Source organism: Cervus elaphus, chromosome 33, assembly GCF_910594005.1.
Source record: "Cervus elaphus chromosome 33, mCerEla1.1, whole genome shotgun sequence".
Lineage (NCBI taxonomy): Eukaryota > Metazoa > Chordata > Mammalia > Artiodactyla > Cervidae > Cervus > Cervus elaphus.
Genome location: NC_057847.1, coordinates 57476043 through 57497230, shown reverse-complemented (window position 1 = coordinate 57497230; position 21188 = coordinate 57476043). Strand labels below are relative to the sequence as shown.

General features: G+C 34.6%; 1 protein-coding gene across 1 annotated transcript in view; it reads right to left on the bottom strand.

Annotated features, from left to right (window-relative positions):
* LRP1B (LDL receptor related protein 1B) overlaps positions 1–21188 on the bottom strand; it is a 2070284-nt gene that overhangs the window by 853158 nt on the left and 1195938 nt on the right. Inside the window, exons 12-15 of the mRNA XM_043894665.1 lie at positions 19204–19384; positions 12251–12470; positions 10746–10935; positions 3856–3978 (exon numbers count right to left, since the gene is read on the bottom strand). Of these exons, the coding sequence (XP_043750600.1) occupies positions 3856–3978; positions 10746–10935; positions 12251–12470; positions 19204–19384 (714 nt within the window). The remainder of the gene's footprint in view (positions 1–3855; positions 3979–10745; positions 10936–12250; positions 12471–19203; positions 19385–21188) is intronic.

Sequence of the window (21188 nt, the reverse complement as noted above, 5' to 3'; positions counted from 1 at the left end):
CTGGATGAGGCTTCTAAACTTTTTACTGCCTTAAACTTTTTACTACACATTAGATTGCATATATCCTAGAACATAAGGCTTGTCACAGCTGAACAGATAAATGGCTGAGCCATAGCAGAGCACTATTTTTGACAGAAGAATATATCTGGTGTTCCAGAAGGTGAAGAAGGTCACAGAGTACCACTGACATATAATTGTGCAATGCTACCCTTGGATGACCAATATTTTGGTCAATGTTTAAGTTGATCTCTTGGGTAAAGTATATCGGAAAGTTCTGTTCTTTTTCTTTTTTTTCCAGGCCACAAATGAAGCATTTAAATAATTACTGTGCTACTGTCTCAATACTCTAGATAAAATTATTATGCTATTTTGAAAAAAAAAAATGATGACTATCATTTTTTTAGGAGATTATCTTACTTTCTTGGTATTACTCATATTCTCATTTATTAATTTTCTATGTTGTGGTTTTCCCTACAAAGTCATCAAGATAAATTTAAAAGACATAAACTCACTTGATCAGTGATCAACTGGTTTTATATATGCTTCTACAGGGCAGTAAGTTCCCAGTTACTACACTACACCAGGCCTCATTTCTAATTGTGAGAAGATTTGACCATGTCACAAGGAGGTTCACAAAAACGAAGAGCCCAGCCTACTTTCATTCTTAATTCCTTCCAGGCATGGCATTAGAATGCATCCTTAATCAACCATGTAGCATACCAATATTTTTCTGTTGGGTGAATGCCTCCTCTGGCGTTGCTTTCTGGCACAAGTTCATTGAGAAACAACTATTGGTGTCTAATTCTGGCCTGACCATCTGCCAATGGGTTTTTGTTCATTTGATGCCAGTTCAGTGAGGATGACTAAAAGCAGGAAGATCATATCTCAATGACTGCAACATGCATTTTTTGTTTTGCTACAGATTTATATTTAAAGCCGGTTAAAATGTCATTCCAGTTGAAATCAGTTCACAAGTATGTAATCTGGCCTAAACTAAGTCAGAAGCCCAGAGGAATGAGCATTAAAGAGAGGTTAGTGATGCACTGATACTTGTTTTGCGTTATAGTCTGCAACCATGAACTCCATGTATTTGTATCTTTTTTGGACTTTAATTTCCTCATCTGCAAACTAAGGCTAAAATATCCTTATGAAAAATTTGCTACTAAATGAATAGAAACTGGAATAATTTATATAAACACACTTTAAGTTTTTTGCAATAAATTAGTTACTATAATATTTCTCTTAATTTCCCCATTACATTAAAAAAGAATCTAGATAAGTTTGATGCCATATGAAAAATCTAGTAAAATTTTAAACTTCCAATACAATAACAAATTCTCAAATAAATACTCACCTGCTTTTATGATTTAACACTGTTTAGTGTAACATCTATGGAGAAGGCAATGACACCCCACTCCAGTACTCTTGCCTGGAAAATCCCATGGACAGAGGAGCCTGGTAGGCTGCAGTCCATGGGGTCGCTAAGAGTCTGACACGACTGAGCGACTTCACTTTCATTTTTCATTTTCATGCATTGGAGAAGGAAATGGCAACCCACTCCAGTGTTCTTGCCTGGAGAATCCCAGGGACGGGGGAGCCTGGTGGGCTGCCGTCTGTGGGGTCGCACAGAGTCGGACACGACTGAAGTGACTTAGTAGCAGTGTAACATCTATAGATAAAAATACTATTTCTATCCCCTTTAATTGAATTGGGGTTACCTCATCCATGAATTATAAATATGAAAATACACCAATAGTCTCACAGAAATCTTTAACTTTCAGCAAATGTATAGTCACATATGAACTATCATATCAAATCTCTTAATATCAGCTAAATGACATTGTGCATAGTATTTCATTACAAGCAAAAAGTCACCTAATTTTTACTTACACAGAGATAACCCAGTGATAAATCTTTTATATAGATACAGATATGCCAACACATAAGGAATCCATAATTTTTAATGGGGCATAACAATAAAGGAAATAGGGAGGCAAATAATACATATTATTATAATTGACACAATTAAAATTAAAGAGCTAATTAGAAAATTTAAAGCTTAAAAAGTCATCTAGTTATTAGTACCTGATGTATACACTTTCCTTCCAATTACCCATGATAAAAACGAAGATGAAAAATAAAAACTCTCAAGATTACTGAGAAATCAGCCTCTTGATCATTTTATTGACACTATCTTTACTGAATTTTGAATTTTTTGCAAGACCAAGAAGATGAGATTTAATATTCAATGAGAAGCCTCTCTAAGCTATTCCACTTGAAATTGAATAAGCTCATCTATCTTTAGATAGAATGAAATGCCCTTTGCTCCTCCAGTACTGACGGTAAGGTCTGTGGCGACCATAAAAAGGAGACACTATAGTGCTACTTTCCATCTTTGAGAGGAATTCTCGGGGTAGAGCAAAGGCAGGAATGGACCTGGTGAAGATCCACAAAGGTTACTCTCTTTGTATGTATGTGCGTCTGTGTGTGTGCATTTCATCTGTTCTAATGGCAAAGTCATCCAGCTAGAGTAGCAAAGAATCTCATTTTGTAACAGAAGAATAATCTTAGAAGGATCTATGCTAGAAATCAAAGAGAAATATACACGTGATTCATACCATTTATCCCAATAACTAAGATAAGATTTAATCTACTAGGCAACTGGACAGACTTTCTGCTGTTCAGAGCAATGTTTAATACCTGTCTGTTCCCAAACTATAGGTCTTGGTAGATTTCTCTTCTGATGTAAGCAAACAACAACCAAACAGAAATTACTAAATAATACCACTGAACAAAGGGAGGTATACAATCTGATGAATCACAGGACGTACACCTTAGAGAACTATTTCCTACAGGCAGTCTTATATAGGCAATTTTTTTAAATTCTATTAATAATGAGGGAAAAAAACCTTGCCCATGGGTAAATTCATATTTGTATTCTGAAGTATATTAGATTAAAACATTCTCTAGTTATAAAGAACATTTCTAGAATTTTGAAGACAAACTTTGTTTGGTCATTAAGTAGTAAGTGTAATAAAGAAGATTTCAACTAATCTGCAACATCTTATTTCTTTTAGAGAAGTAAAGATGTGGATAAAATAATAAAAATGTTGATTTCTAAAGCTATATCTATTTATAATGCCATTATTAAACAATAAACTACTAGGGAATTTTGATGTGGATCCTTTTAACTATATATCATAGAAGTTATTATTATTTCTACTACTGATAATAATCATAGGTAATAGTTGTTGGATTCATATACTGGATGATACACATTGAAATGCCCTAGTAGTTTATTGTTCAATACTGGCATTATAAATATATTTTTCATTTATATGCAGTTACAGTTACTGATGGTGAGGTTCCCTAACAATTTCAAGAAATATCTTCTGTGGCATATAATTATTTTTAACTCTTACTAAGCTAGATGCTTCCCTGGTAGCTCAGCTGGTAGAGAATCTGCCTGCAATAGGAGACTCTGGTTTGATTCCTGGAGGAGGGCATGGCAATCCACTCCAGTACTCTTGCCTAGAAAATCCCCATGAACAGAAGAGCCTGGCGGGCTACAGTCATGGGGTCGCAAAGAGTCAGATACAACTGAGTGACTGAGCAAACCACAGCACAGCACAAGATAGATGCAGCAGTACCAGGATACTCAGCTAAACTGTACTATTATCATTATTCATTTGTATATTAGATATTAATTCCTTTATTTATAATCTAAAAAGAATTATACCTAAGTTATTATCTGAATTTCTCTTTCCAAGTTTGATTTTAATTGCTTTGGTTTCATCAGCTATTGTTCATCAAAAAGACAGATAAACCATGAGTGTAACATGAAAAGACACTTACATATGCAACTGGTCCCATTTTCATCTAAGAGTTGATTATCAGCACAGGCACATACTCGGCCTCCCGGGATGGCCAAACACAGTGTACTACAGCCTCCGTTATTGACTCGGCACATATTGTCACCTGCAAGAGGAGTGAAGAAACTACGTCAGAGGACTCTTGATTCCATACAAAGTTAGCTGGTTGGGGTTCATGTTCTTTCCTAGAAAGATGTTTTGTAGGCATACAAGTGTACACACATATATACCATGGACACATTCGTGTAATCAGGATTCCTGCGGAATCATAAATGAAATCCAAAAAGGCTTGAAAAAATATGATGCACTGGTACATAAGAGGAATTTACATGTTGCTTGGAAGATATACGGGTCTGTGTGCAGACAGGCAACAGAAGAGAAAAAGACATAGTGGACTAAATGGTGTCTGTCCAGGACAGATTCCTAGAAGAGGCCTTGTATATGCAAGTTTGAGTTCTTCAGAAAGTAGACTACAGACAGGCATTATGGATGTGCCTCTGAATCTCAAATAAATAGAAAGGGTTTCCCAGGGGGCTCAGGTGGTAAAGAATCACCTGCAATGAAGCAGACCCGGGTTCAGTCCCTGGGTTGGGAAGATCCCCTGGAGAAGGGAATGGCAATCCACTCCAGTATTCTTGCCTGGGAAATCCCATGGAGAGGGAAGCCTGGCGGGCTACAGTCCATGAGGTCGAAAAGAGTCGGACATAACTGAGTGACTAATACCAAACAGAAAGCAAACGAATACTGGGGAGATGGGAGGGATCTTCCTTCCTCTTTTGCAAGGAGTACACTGGCATGTCAGTGCATTAAGGAATGCAAGGAACGCAGGCTGTCTGTGAAGGCTTAAAAATGAGCAGCCTCACTGGCATCAGGAGAATGTACAATGCACAAGGGTAAAGTGTTGTCCCCGGGGAGGAAACAGCCGAGGCACTGAAGAGACATCCGGTTGCTATCAATAAAGCAGGCTTGAAGGGAAATTCATAGTGGTATTATTCATGAACATATGTGAGGCACCCTTGGAGACTCAGATAAAACTGAGGTAAATTTCTGAAGAAGCTGGAGAATCTGTTCTATAAAGGTGTATGCCAAAGTAAGTAAAATTGAGGTTGTCATCATTTTGACGCTATTTATTTCTACAAGTTGGAAAGATGAGGAAGAAAGTCTCTTTTCTGAGATACATATGTGTAGACCAGCAGCCCAACTGGCAGTGTAAAGGCCAAGATCATTTTACACTATGTATACGTCTTGCACTTTCCAAGACATCAATAAATAACATTTCAACTACATCAGAATATTTTACTCAAACATTAAAAATTAAGGCTTTTAATTGCTGGGAGACATATAGTCAATAATATGATGATTAAAACTGTATTGGCAGTTAAAGTTCAAGTGCCAAAAATGTGACAAAAGTGACAGACTAGGCCATTATACTCAGGGCTTCAGGGGTTAGATGTGCTATGAAGAGTATTAATAAATGAGCTAAAAAACTTGAAATATTGCTATATGCAATAAATATTTAACTCACTCCCATAGATTATCATTGTGTCCTCAGATCAGGAAAAAAAATCTAAAGTGTATAATTATTTTTTCCTCATTATTCTGAGAAGTAAATTCAATTTGCAATGTTTATAAAAATTAAATATATATATATTTTTAAAAGCTAAGGAAGTTAAGTTCAGTTCAGGTTTTTTCCAACAGGGAATAAAGAACATTTTTAAGCAACTTCCAGATTTAATCATATTTATTCCAAGACAATGGAATAAACATATAATACTTCATAGGATGCTTAGGTGTTCTGTCTACATTATGCACATTTTGTACAGGATTAAACTACATAGTGAATATTTTAGTAACATATAGAATCTGGAAAATGAGAATTAACTCAAAATATTTTGAGAAGTATATGAATAATTTAAAGCAGTAAGAAAAGAAGAAAGTACTAAAAACAATATTAGGCTATATTTTCCTACCAAAAATATATGCTGAAAGTCATACTCGTTAATTCAACAGCATGATTCATACTTACTATTGCCACTGAATATAAAATTTAAATTTAAGTATTTAGAAATAAATTACTATATTCAAGATTTAAAGTATATTCCTTTTCTGTGAGTACAGTATATTGAAAGAGAGAAATTGGTATTTGTACTGTCATGATAGAAATTCAAAACCTAAATTAATTTGAATAATTCCGTATCTCATTAGAACTGCTTAGAATGTTTTTATTTTAGTCATATCCCAATGTTTTTTTGAATTTATCACTTAAACATATTCCAGATAGGATTTATATAATACTCTTTACTGAAACATTAATGCCTTGCAAAAGTAGTCATATAAAAATATTTTCCTTGGAGAAGGAAATGGCAACCCACTCCAGTATTCTTGCCTGGAAAATCCCATGGATGGAGGAGCCTGGTGGGCTATAGTCCACAGCGTCGCAAACAGTTGGACACAACTGAGCGACTTCACTTTCACTTTAAAAAAAAAAAAATTTTCTTGAAAACATGACTGACTGCAAAGAGCAATAAAATCTTTACACATAAATATCAATGAAAGTGCTCATTAACATATCATTAACATATTGATAGGCTTCATTTTGAATATCCATAATTCATCAATCCCAGGGTTAGTTACCTTACATACACTTTCATTTTAATTTAAGTTTATAATAAAATTATAAAGATAGGTTTCATCTCATTGTGGGTGAAACTACTGAAGATCTAAAGAATTAAATGACTTCTCTAATATTTAGAAAAAAAAAATATATATATATAATCATTATAAAAGTAAGGATATAGAGCACAAATTATTATTCATTTCCAGGTAATAATACTAATAGTCATATTATTTCTTTTTTCATATATTTTCTAAATATATAAAAATAAGAATTTATTTTAATCTAAAATTTATGTTCTAATACTCTAACTTGTATATATGACAAAATAAAATTAGATCAATAAGGGTCAGAAAAATAACTGAAAACAACAAACTAAAATTCTAGATTAAATCATTTAGGAAGTACTTTTTAAAAAATGAAATATGCAAGGAAAACAAATGACGAAGTTTTTTAAATGAAGTTAAAGAAAAGGTCTGTCTGGACCAAAAACATTGCCTTTTTTCCTCAATCTGATAATTAGGAGAAGTAGGATTCTTCTGCCCCTTACAGTGTCTGTCAGACTGTGTAAGTGAATGAATGAAACTTCTAGTTAGCAAGTTGAATGACAGTAACAGTGATTTGTGTGTGTAGAAACAAGGTACAAAATATGTGGATAGATATGTCTGTTGAAACAAGATAAAGTATCTTGTTTCTATGTGAGTAAGAATACATACAATCTCTGCTACATAATTTGCATTTTAAGGCAGATTAAATATATTTATTTTTAACGGTGTATCTGATATACTAGTGCGTTATAGTCTAAAATTGTTGAATCCTCGATGCTATAAATGTGTAGTCCAGGGACTCTATATTAAAAACAATTAATTGAATAAAAATTTAATAATGATAAAATTACAATAATTTAAAAAAGTCCCTTTCCCCATCTAAAAATATAGTAGCTATATAATTTTCATAAATTAAAATGGCTACATAAATGAATCACATAAAACTATTTTGTGGTCAGATAAGCTTGAATTTGAACCCTAATGTATCCCTGGCTCCTCGTTTTCTGAGGAGAATGGCTGTATCTGCCTGACTCTTGGATTTTTCATATGTATAATATAAATTAATAGGACCTGTATTAAGTGTCTTCTGTGAGATTTAAATAAGACTATTTAGCCCACTTACTGGTAGTTATAATCACAGTTGATTATTAGTTAGTAAATTTCATAACCCCATCATGGATCACAGCCTTGTCATGGTGAAAAGTGTTGACAACTCCTCAGATAATTACTAGAGCCAGCAGGCTTTCAGAAGTGGGGAGAGGGGAATATCCATTCTGAACTCATTTTTAGTGCCTTTAGGATTTGAACCTTCTTAATCAAGAAGCACCAGTTAGAAACAGACGTGGGATAATTGACTGGTTCAAAATTGGGAAAGGAGTATGACAAGGCTGTATACTGTCACCTGCTCTTTAACTGATATTTAGACTAGTACATCATGCAAAATGCCCAGCTAGATGAATCACAAGTTGGAATCAAGATTTCTGGGAGAAATATCAACAACCTCACACATGTAAATGATACCTTTCTAATGGCGGAAAGTGAAGAGGAAGTAATGAGCCTCTTGATGAGGGTGAAAGAGGACAGTAAAAAGTCTGGATTAAAACTCAAGATTCAAAAAACTAAATCATGGCATCTGGTCCCATCTGTGACTGTAACCAAGAAATTAAAAGACGCTTCCTCCTTGGAAGGAAAGTTATGACCAACCTAGACAGCATATTGAAAAGCAGAGACATCACTTTGCCAACAAAGGTCCGTCTAGTCAAGGCTATGGTTTTTCCAGTGGTCATGTATGGATGTGAGAGTTGGAGTATAAAGAAAGCTGAGCGCCGAAGAATTGATGCTTTTGAACTGTGATGTTGGAGAAGACTCTTGAGAGTCCCTTGGACTGCAAGCAGATCCAACCAGTCCATCCTAAAGGAAATCAGTCCTGATGAGCAGAGCTGACTCATTGTAAAAGACTGATGCTGGGAGAGATTGAGGGCCTGAGAAGGGAGCAGTAGATGATGAGATGGTTAGATAACATCACCAACTCAGTGGCCATGAATTTGAGCAAACTCTGGGAGATATTAGGGCTTCCCAGGTGGCATGGTGGTAAAGAATCTGACTGTCAATGCAGAAGATGCAAGAGACACAGGTCCAATCCCTGGATTGGGAAAATCCCCTGGAGTAGGAAATGGAACCCATTCCAGTATTCTTGCCTGGAAAAGTCCATGGACAGAAGAGCCTGGCGGGCTACAGTCTAAAGTGTTAGAAAGAATCAAATGTGACTTAATGACTGGACAACAAATTTCATATATTTATCATAGAAGCTGATCTATTACTTCTAATTTGATATGGGAAATTATTCATCAACATTTTTAAGAATATTGTCCTTAAGTTAATGATCTCATTCTCTAAACATGCAGGAAATACAAGTGCACTTCTGAAACTAGAAAGCTAAAAGAGTGTTAGTTTTATACTTAGTTTTATACTAAGTATTATAGTATTATGCTATACTTTCTATGAATTATTTTAGGAGAGGGTTATAAAATTGTTCTAGATAGCTAACGTAAATGAAAAGGGAAGAAAGCTTTTCAATTAAATGAGAAGAAACAATTTGATATGATAAAAACATTTTGACCATAAGCCCTTAAGAATTACTTGGAAATTTATTCCTAAATGTAACTTTCTGTTTAGTATGATTATATATCTATTGTTCTGAAATCAACTGGCATATTGCAAAGTAATTTGATAAGAGTTTTTCCTGATTACTAATTTTCTAACACCAAGTCTAAGAGTTTAGATGTGATTGATAGCATTCTTAAATATTTTTCACGGTGTTCCTGTGGTTGTGTGTGATATTAGCTATCATCTATGTATTTATATGCATATACTCATAAGCATATATATGAATACCATATATAAATATACTCTCTCTATACTATAAATATAAGCTTTCCTTTTCATTTACATTAGATATATGGAACAATTTTATAACCCTCTCTTTAAATACCTCATAGTATATACAGTCATATACTGTAGAGAAACAAGGTACAAAGCTATATAAGATCAGCTTATTTCCTTCCATGAAGAATTAGCGATATGTATGACTTGGTTTTCTACTCTATTACAAATTTATCTTCAAAAAAGTCTATCAAGAGTATTTAATCAAAATTTACATGCCACTGATTACTATGTTTCTAAATATTTATTACTATTTAACATGCAAAAGATGCAAAGATAGATACCACTGACAGAAAATTGTAACATGATAACATATTTGCTTTTGAACACCAGAGAACATTTTGTTTCATAATCTGACCACTTTAATCAATGTAGAAAAAGGTAGCACGCATCTAGATTCAAAGTAGGTTATCTAATTTCAATGTCTATTGACCAAAAAAGATGTTGACCAAGCATCATTTCCACATTCTATTGTATGCTCTGGGAGGAAAACTCAAAGTATTGATTATTTCTCCTAAGTTAATGAAAAATAATCAATCAGTTTGGCTGAACACATATTTTCAATAAGACAACACCATGAGTCATAGAGCAAATCCACACTAGCTATTATTTTACATATGGTAATGGATATGTTTAACTGCTACTCTCTTTGTTACCTAAATTCTGAGTAATGCTGTTTGTGGATAGCCTAATAAATGTTAATAACTCATGCAGATTAAAAAATATGCAAATCATATCTGATTTAATAAGACATGAATATCAGAGTAGATTATTTCACTTTCATAACATCTATAATTATTTAGTATACCTCAAATGTATATGAAATTGATCAGATAAATATACTAAGATATTTTTAAAAATACTATTATCCTTATATTATACATATATATATTTTAACATTTTCCCATAATGTTGCTTCCACACTGAAAGTTTTTCCACTTCTCACAATACTAACTCTTTGAAAACATTGAGGACTTTTACTTTAAATAACAGCCTTCTCCAGTGTAAATGACATGAAAAAGAAAGTATCTGGAAAAAACCTTGAACTTCACTGTAATAGAATTCCCAGAGTTACTCACTCAGGATATTTTGAACAATAAGTAATAAATTTTTATGGTAACAAAGGCTAAGATTTGATTGACTTTGGAGTGACTAGACACCTTTGATCATAAAACTTCAGCAATACTGTCAAAACAAAATCTTTATGCAACCTCGGTGAAGTACTATTATATGTAAAACTCAGATGTAATTTTATCTGGTTTTTAATACCTTGTTGCTTTCGTGGATCATAAATCTGAAGCCCAAACAGGGGTGGTCTTTCACGCCTCAGTAATGTCACCTCATTAGTTATCAAATCTAGTTGAAAAATGGAACCATTCATATAATCAGTCCAGAACACATAATTCCCATGATGCGACAGTCCAAAAGGATGGTTCAACTCTTTCCCACTGTAAACAATCTGTAAAATATAAACACATTGTGAAAAATCAGAACCGACCTTTAGAAACATAACCAAATATTTAGAGAGAATACTCAAATAAGTAGAACAATGATCTAACTAAAAACTTTTCTCTCAGTATATCTGAAAAGTGGATTTCACAATGTGAGCATATTTTCCTGTTTTTAGGACATGTTATACGTTGCATCCATTTCAGTTCTTTCATACACAAAATTATACATATGGTCAAGAAATACAAACGTTAAAATAACTTTGTCTGATACTCTTCCCTATCTCTTTTCTTATGATGTTACAATAAGATATTCTGGGATAGAAATTGATCTGAGTAATTAGCATTATGTGTCTTGCAATATTGTTCATCCAATAGTCAAGGGATACAGCATGGTCTTATAACACTGGGAGTGGATGGAAGGTTGTGATTTAATACTTCTTAAGTCTGTAACATTAGGTTAAATGCAAATCAATCTTACTTATTTTGGGAAAGATATTTAAGGCATCATTAGAGTTAACCAATGACTGAAATAGTCTTAACTGATAAATGCACTACATTTCTCAAACAGAATCTTTAGTAGATAGGCTTGGTCAATTGTGCAAACACCCTTTCGGAAAAACGAAGGAAGTATATTGTCAAGGAAACATTTTGGTAATTTCTCATATTCCATTTTCCTACTATTTAGCTAAATATTGAAGCCATATAGTCATAAGGCTCTATGTGCTGAGGTGACTGACCATAGGAGAGAATATAGAAGTGATATTTTGCCAGTGTTGCCTCTTTCACACAGTCAATGGCATCCTCAGTTTCACAGAACTTCAAAATCATTTTGCAATGATTCTACCCAAAGGGGCAAGAAGATGTTGATATTTATTCACATCCATGGACTTGAAATTCAGTCTACTCTTGTATTTTAATTCCAATGTTATGAACTTATTTGAGTAAGTGAATTATAATGACTTTGTCACATTACATAGGTTAAATTTCAGCTCCAAATACTTGAAGATATTTGAACCAAATTGAGTTGGTTTGTCCTAGCAAACATCAATAAAGTAGAAACACCATTTTCAAACAGCTCTGATAGCCTAAGAGATTCTTTTAGAAATCCCCCAAATCCCAGCATACCACAGTGAGCTGGGCCTGGTCTCCCGGAGGCAAGAGCCAGCCGCACAGCTTAACGCTCAGCCTCCTTCAGCCACCCCACAGAGACTACTGGCAGCCACCTCAGAGGGGTAAAAATAAACTTGAAAGTATTTTTAACACAACACAACAGGGCTCTGCGAAAGAAGCCGGTGGGTTAAAACAGCAGCATTTGTCTTTTACCTTCCTGTGAGTTCCATTCAAAAACACTTTCTCAATATGATCGTAATAGGCGTCACACCAGTATAATGTGTGGGTGTGAAAGTCCAGAGTTAAACCATTTGGCCACAGCATCTTTGAAGTCACAAAAATCTGCCGATTGAAGCCATCCATCCAGGCCTTCTCAATCCTTCCCACGCTGTCATCTATTTCATCTTCCTCCCAGTCTGTCCAATACATCCAGCTAAGACATGAAAAACCAGAGCGCATGTGTGTTATTTCAACCAGCCACCAGTATAGTGGGATGCTACCTCAGGTTTGGCAGCTCCATAAAAATTAATTACATCCTGATTTTTTCTCCGATCTAAATGCTTATCTGCCCAAAGGAGGAGGTAGCTATGAAATACTCAGGGAAGTTAAGATTGGTGCAGTGGGGTGGGATGGGGAATGGGGGGAGGTGCAAATGGGAGGGGACACATACACACATATAGTTGTGACTGATTCCTGTTGTTGTAAGGCAGAAACCAACACCACTGTAAAGCAATTATCCTTCAATTAAAAATGAAACAAAAATTGTGAAGTAAAGCCAGTCTAATTAGACACATTTCAGAAAACCCACAACCACTACTATTGTACTTACTAGACTTGTTTATTCATTAACCTAACAGTAAGTGCCAAATATTGATTTTTTTTTTTTTGGTGTTGATACCAAGATTGTGAAATGATTCTTGAGGCATTGCTATTTTTAAATGGCCATTTATAAAACATATAATCAATTATATGATTAAATAGTAGATTGACTGGCATGAGAATGATAGCACAGTTAATGATCTACTCCAGACTTTATTTAAGCCCAGATAAATTATTCCTTTTTTTTTTTTTTTTTTAAGACAAACAGTTGGACTGTCTTTGTTCTAAAGGGCACAGGCATACTGGGTTTGTTTGGCCAGGTCTAATTTGTCTTCCTGATGCAAATTATCTATGCTTTATTGCTGCTTATTATTACCCCCCAAACCCACAGAAGATGATTGAGCTGCACATAAGTTTAATAACAGCAGGTTGACTGACCTTGAGAGTTTGAGTTTTAATTTCTATCTCAAACAAAAGCATCTGCCTTTAAAAACAAGTCTTTTGTGTAAGCTATAACAGTGGGAGAGGGGGTTTTGAGCTAACGTTCCAACTGCCTCATGAATAAGGTTAAAACCCTCCACATGTGTTGTATTTTGGGGGGTCATGTGAAAGTTCCTGAGTTACTAATTAAAGTGTAGGGTTTAATTCTGTCATCTTGTATACAACTTTATAAAGCTTCAAAGCTTTTCTAAGCTGCTAACCTTGGAAGTGCCCTTATTAAATACCTTTGCCTCTCACATGTTCTGGATCTTAAAGAATTTCTGAGGTAATTTCAGACTAATCTGTGTTCATGACTAAAAATCTTACTGTGATCTAAGCAAGCAGATTGGGGACAGCTAAGGATGTAACACACCATCCACTCTTTTATGTCAATTAAGCTCTTTTTAAATTCTCTTAACAGTTTATAATTATGCTGATATTCCTTTTTGACCTGAGGAAATATATTTAGATTGGTGACTTTAGTGAGTCAAAATACATTCTAATCATAGAAAAAAAAAAACAACATGGCACTATGCTTAGCTTGTATCATGCCTGTTGAAGTGGCTTTATTACTGGGACAAATTAGGAATAAACAGAAGATTCATGTGCTCTAATCCAGTGCTAGTTAGGTAAAACTACTTGAATTCAACTATATAAATCAACTATGTAAAAGAAATAGACAACTTTTTCATCTCTATTGATATCTTTCCTGAAATTTTAAACAGTTAATCAATTTGGTTCTTTGTTGTTACTAATTTACAACTTGTTAAAATTGCAATTACTTTTTCCTCTAGGTTTCCCTTTTGATAATAGTAATGCATTTTTTTCTGTGACTACTAACCCAAATCACACATATATAAGTGTGCAAACATACACATAAACACACACACACATACACACAAGATAATTCTCGATAGCCTGGTGGTGGTTTAGTCGCTAAGTTGTGTCTGACTCTTGTGACCCTGTGAATTGTAGCCTGCCAGGCTCCTCAGCCCATGGGATTCTCTAGGCAAGAACACTCGAGTGGGTAGCCGTTTCCTTCTCCAGGGGATCTTCCAACCCACGGATCAAACCCATTTCTCTTGCATGGCAGGCAGATTCTTTACTTACTGACCTAGGAGGGTAGCCCAACATATTTTATACTTAATTACTATTTGAAAAACAGAATTGTTTGTGATATGATTCATTACCTGAGATTATTTTTAATCAAACAAAATATAAGAAAAACAAAACTTAAATAAGTGATGCCTATCTGACAAAAATGGGGCCTCCCCAGTGGCTCAATGACAAAAGAATTCACCTGCAATGCAAGAGATGCGGGAAACGTGGGTTTGATGGCTAGCTCAGGAAGATCCCCTCAAGAAGGAAATGGCAACCCACTCCAGTATTCTTGCCTAGAGAATCCCATGGACTGAGGGGCCTGGCAGGTTACAGTCTACAGGGTCACAAACACACACACTCAGCACATCTGATAGAAACTAGATATGTGATCATTACCTACCCATTTCATTATCTGATTAAAAGTTACATTGTGAAACCATATAATCATTATCAAAGATGATCGTTCAAAAACACACAAAATAGAAAAACCTATAAAATAAGCCATGCCTCTCCTCCAGGGTATCTTCCCAACCCAGGGATCGAACCCAGGTCTCCCACATTGCAGGTGGATTCTTTACTGTCTGAGCCACCAGGGAAACCCGTAAAATAAGCAGGAGCTCACAAATATTTTTATAGGTGGGACTTGGGGTATCCCTCAGATAAAAATTAAGTTAGCTGTCCTTTCTTATTACAAAAACAAAAAATATACCTCTATTTTTCAAGACCTGGTCAAATGCAATTTCATAATGAAGTCTATCCCTAGTTTTTCTCTCAAAATTAGCTCTTTCTTCTGTTTCCCAATGACAGTTCTTACTTATTTTATAGAATTTATAACATTTATAACTTGTATTGATTTTGATGGTGTTGCATGTCTGATAATTCAAATTTTAAAAGTTCAAATAATTATGGGCAGGGCTTATTTCTTGTTCATATTTATACTCTGTAACATTAAACTTGGTTTTGTTGATATTAATCATCCAATTTAAATTGTATTATCTGATGGTCAATCCCCACAAATTTTAAATCTATAAGATTTTCTGTCATGGAATTAAAATAAATTTTACTGCTTTAAAACTTGATTGAGTTGATGAGATAATATCTAGCTTTTAAATAGAGGATGTGGTGCTCTTACTTGAGAGAGGGTTATAGAAAATCCTGATTGGAGGGATATATGCATTGTTTTTGCATTTATCTTTTCCTAGAGACAGTGTTTTGAGAAATCAGAACTGGAGGTATAAGTTTCTAAGTTATTGGTGTAAATTGTGAAGTGTGAAATGTTTGGAAGAGGGGGAGTTAATATGGAGCCATCACCTTGAGGAACAGTCCATCATAATTAATTCCTTCCATTTTGACAACTGTTGAGCCCTGCCAATCCTATTCTTTCACTGTCTCCTGTGTCAATCCTCACATTTCTATTGCTATTACAAATGCTACCATCTGTCTTTTATCACTCTTCAAAGGGAACTCCCAATGGGTTGTTTCTCATAGACCTGTCATATGCCTTTCACTTGTCTTCCTAAAACATGAATTGAAAAAAAAAAAGTGATATTTATCCTCAAAACCTTCTAATTATTTTGTTGACAGCAAAATCAGTCAAAGCTTTTAATTACAACATTAAAGATTTCTGCATAGCTCTAGTCTCACCTTCTGCTATGATCCTTCACATGTCCCGGGCTCTATCCTTAATGAACTCATCTACTTCAAAACACCACTAACTCCCCCTGCTTCCAACCAATACTCATATTGCCCCTCAGAGTACAGTGACTAACCTGTGAACCCAAACTCTAAGCTTTTGAGGAAATTCATTAGGAAATCCTATCCATCCTCTAAAGTTCAAATCTGAACTTTAAAACTTTAAAAATCTCGCTAAATTCCCAAAAAGTATGCATTTAATTCTATTTTAATTTATAGATAAATTGTGTGGTGTGTGTTTTACAGCAAGCACACTGCTTTATAACATCCTTGAAGACATTTATCGCCTTACTGATTTCTACTGATCTATATAGTAGTTACTTAATAATGTATTTTAAAAAAGAAATAAATGAATAAATCCTTTATTAATTCTATAATTGGTTCAGAAGCTTTAGATAAGAACATAGTTCTGAACAGAGTAATTTTTGTTAATAGGCTATTATGGCAGAGAATATCTGTGATGCTTCCTTGTGTACAATGCAAAAGGTATTATGGTAGAAAAAATATGAATAAATCAGTTTTTTTTTCTGAAAATTTTTGCTTAAAATTATATTATGCTATTTAAAATAGAGCTTTTCAAACTTAAATCACATATTCATAAAAAAATAAAATAAAACAACTTATATTAGGGTCAAACAATTATTTGGATACAAATTCAGATGGTCCTATTTCGACTTGTCTTCCAATCCATTTGCCACAGAATAGTAAGAATAGTTTGCTTTTTTAATATAAACTGATGATATCACAACTCTGTTTTACACTGGCACTGAAGAACAAAGTTCTCATCATGGTACACAAGGCCCTGCTTTCTTTAAGATTGTACCTTCAGTAACTTTCCCAGTTGCCATCTACAACCAGCCCCACTGTCTTCATTGCAGTTCATATAACCACTGAAGATCTTCAGCTGTACCATTTTCTTGATCTGAACGCTTTCCCTCACTCTCCAAGGCTTGCTCCTTCTCTAAACAAAGTTTCAACTGAAATGATGGCACATTAAAGAGACTTTTCAGCAAACCTATTTAAACAGTTTTCTGTTAGCCTCCTTCACCTTAACATGCTTGTTTGACTCCATTTCTTTGGTCTCTAGAAATTACATTAATTGTTCACTTGGTACTTATTTACTGTTGCATCTTCCCATTCCCTAGTTTGCAGATAACACAAAATGCTCCATGAGGGCTAAGACTATGCCTGTTTTGTTAACTATCATAGTTCTAGTGCGGCACTCTGAGTGTAGTATATTTTTACAAGAAAAATGTGTGTATATGTGGTATACACATATGTATTCCATGTATGTATACATATGTATACATACATGCATATATACGTGTTCATGTCTGTTTTTTAGGTTGGTGTATGACAGCAGTATTATACTTAAAAATCTGTCTGATGGGAGAAGTAGAAGAGTCATTCTTTGCAGCATTAGAGGCAAATACAGAATTAGCTGGTAGATAGGTTCTACTGGGATGCAGATATTGACTTAATGAAAAGAAAAAATGTCCTATCAGATTTGTCCCTAAATGTTTTGAATCATGTATTTACATGCTATAGGTTTCAAATCTAAACTGGATCCTTGCCTCTTAAGGAAGTGTTACAATGGATTTCTGAATCTGAAGAGAGAGGCAGGACTAGTGACCCCTGAATTTCCTTCCAAATCATCTGGTTCCACAACCTCTGCTCAGTGTCATTTCCCTGAGTACCTGAAAAACCCTTTAATTCTATTGGAAAATATTTTCCTCTAACAGAATACTGAGAAAGAAGATTTTGTTTTAAGATATATTTGAAACATCTTGCCTCAAGGAAATTTAGAAAATGTGGAATAAATATTTTCTTTTAATATTAGGATTGCCTTGGTTTAAGGTCAGAGAGATGACTTGCTTTATTTATTTATTTATTTATTTATTTTTTGAGATGACTTGCTTTAAAAGTCCAAGAATAAAATAGAAATTTAAAGAGTCCACACATAAAACCACTGATATTACTTTATAATTATGCCTTACAAAAATTCAGTGAGTTCACCTGCTGATTAGGTCAGCCTAGAAAGAAGCACCCTGATTGTATCTGGAGCTAATCTCAATACAGTTTTAGGAACAGAAATCTGGTGATCTCAAATTACAAGTGAGTCATGTGCTTCCTAGTCAATTATCTTCTGTATGTATATGATACAGTATAAAAAATAAATTTTGTAATCCTATTGTGAAACACTGAAATACAAGCTACGAAGGGGATAAAAACCACAGACAAAAACTGAACATGTAAAATATGCATGCCACTCATTTCATTCTGAGATTCTATTAGGAATTTTCACATCTTTTTCCCAATATTTTCATACATACAGTATTATTTGTATTCAGGTTAGCTCTGAGCAAAAATATAAGGAAAATATATTCCCATGAATAGCACAAAATAATCCATCCTAAAGAAAGTAGCACCTACTATTATAAAATGATGTCACTATGTGAAAACTTTGGTTATATCTAAAATTATATGATTCCCAATCTAGACTAATCAAGAGTAGCACAGTAAAGTGGTTTCAAATAAAGTCTTGGGTTTAAATATCTATCCAGTTTCTTAATAATCAAAAATTTTTTGCAAATTTGTTACCAATTTCTCTGTAAAACAAGAACGAGAATAGCAACTAATTCAGAGGACTATTATAGGGAATCATGGACAGAGCATAGTAACCTATTTAATACAATGCCTGGTCCTTAGTAAATGAATAACAAAGAGTTGCTATTCTTTTAATACAGTAAATTTCAATAGCCTTTAATTAAAAGTTAAATCAATTGATTTGTTGGTTTGAATTACTAATCTTGGTGTCAGTCCATCTAAAATGGAGAATGATGGTGCTTGTCAGAATAAATCAAGTAAATATATTCTTAATACAAATAATCTATATCAGTTCAATGCATTTTCACATTCTCTAGGAGAGGAAATCATTAAATGAGTAACTTTTCCTAATCAGGTCATTGATATGTGAATGCACATGTGGAATAAAATGTACTTCTTCTAGGTATGAAAAAAACAAATTATCTAGCATCATTTTCTTTATATAAAGCTGATCAAACATCTCATACCCGCTAACAGGATCCACCACAATCCCCCTGGGGTGGGACATTTCTCCCTCTAAGAGAGTCTTCCGACTCTGAGAAGCCTTCTCTAGCCTGGCCACATTAATGGTCTTCCTGTGGCCATCGTTTGTCCAGTACAGGTTATTTCCTATCCAGTCCACAGCAATGCCCTCCACATTATCCAGATCTGCAAAAAGCAAAAACAAGAAAGAAACAGATTTTATATTAGTGCTCACTACTTACGTTCTACTTAATAAAAAGTTTAATTGTAAAAGGAATACATTCTGATCCATAAATTCTTTGAGAGTGAGGTTTTTGCCAATATCATCCCATAGAACAGATTTCACTTTTGTTTTGAACATCATTTTATGTGAATAACAGGCCCTTTCTTGAGATATTTTAATTGAAACAGTGATCTGCCAAAAAATAGGAAAATATATGATGAGAGATAAAAGGGTGAAAATGAGTCTTCAGAATAAAAATATAGTTTTATAGGCTGTTCAGAAGTAAAATGTCAAGTAGCGTGATCAGATAGCATGTTCAAAAGTAAGCAGGTTTAAACATGTAATATATAATGTGAATAACCAAAACAATGCAAATGCCATTTTGCCAAGAGATGAAGAGGTTCAGTGGAAGAACATCTTTGAAAGCCCGAAACAGGTTGTCTCCATGGAACTGCAGGAAGAGTGAACTCAAAGAAGTGTTAAAATATATTCTCGACTTTTTTTGAAAAAAGACAGCGTTACTGGCTCCTCTAAGAGACAAGCACTGATAACTTAAAGGAATACTCTAAACATACAATCGTATGAGCTCCCCTAATTCAAATCTTTATAGAAAGCTAAACTCTAATGCTTATGAATGAAGGTTGACAGTCTCTTATTACATAATAGCAGTAGAATAGATCCCCAATGTAGAGATTTTTATAACTACACTTGTTCTATGGTCTTTTCCTCACTTTTAGCCATTTTGTAAAGCACTTTTCAAATTGTACACATCATAAATATAACTCTGTTCCTCTATGGCAGAAAAAATTACCATGAACTCCTTCACTTCTTTAAAAACCCAGAAAACCACTGTCTGTTTTCCTTGTGGTGTGAGATAAAGAACTGGCACTTACTGGACACAACAACAGGTAGGAGTACATCAGAGACAGAGACGCGCATTCACACATTCCTGGGAAACCTACATGACAGTTCACTGCAGTTGCTCCGTCATGTCTGACTCTGCAACCCCATGGACTGCAGCATGCCAGGCCTCCCTGTCCATCACCAACTCCCGAATCTTACTCAAACTCAAGTCCATCGAGTTGGTGATGCCATCCAACCATCCCATCATCTGTCATCCCCTTCTCCTCCCACCTTCAATCTTTCCCAGCATCAAGGTCTTTTCCAGTGAGTCAGCTCTTCACATCAGGTGGCCAAAGAATTGGAGTTTCAGCTTCAACATCAGTCCTTCCAAAGAATATTCAGGACTGATTTCCTTGAGGATGGACTGGTTGGATCTCCTTGTAGTCCAAGGGACCAACACCACAGTTCAAAAGCATCAATCCTTTGGCACTCAGTTTTCTTTATAGTCCAGCTCACACATCCACACATGACTACTGGAAAAACCATAGTCTTGACTAGAAGGACCTTTATTGGAAAAGTAATGTCTCTGCTTTATAATATGCTGTCTAGGTTGGTCATAACTTTCCTTCCAAGGAGCAAGTGTCTTTTAATTTCATGGCTGCAATCACCACCTGCAGTGATTTTGGAGCCCCCAAAAAATAAAGTCTGTCACTGTTTCCACTGTCTCCCCATCTATTTTCCATGAAGTGATGGGACCAGATGCTAGGATCTTAGTTTTCTGAATGTTGAGTTTTAAGCCAACTTTTTCACTCTCCTCTTTCACATTAATCAAGAGGGTCTTAAGTTCCTCTTCACTTTCTGCCATACGGGTGGTGTCATCTGCATATCTGAGGTTATTGATATTTCTCCAGACAATCTTCATTC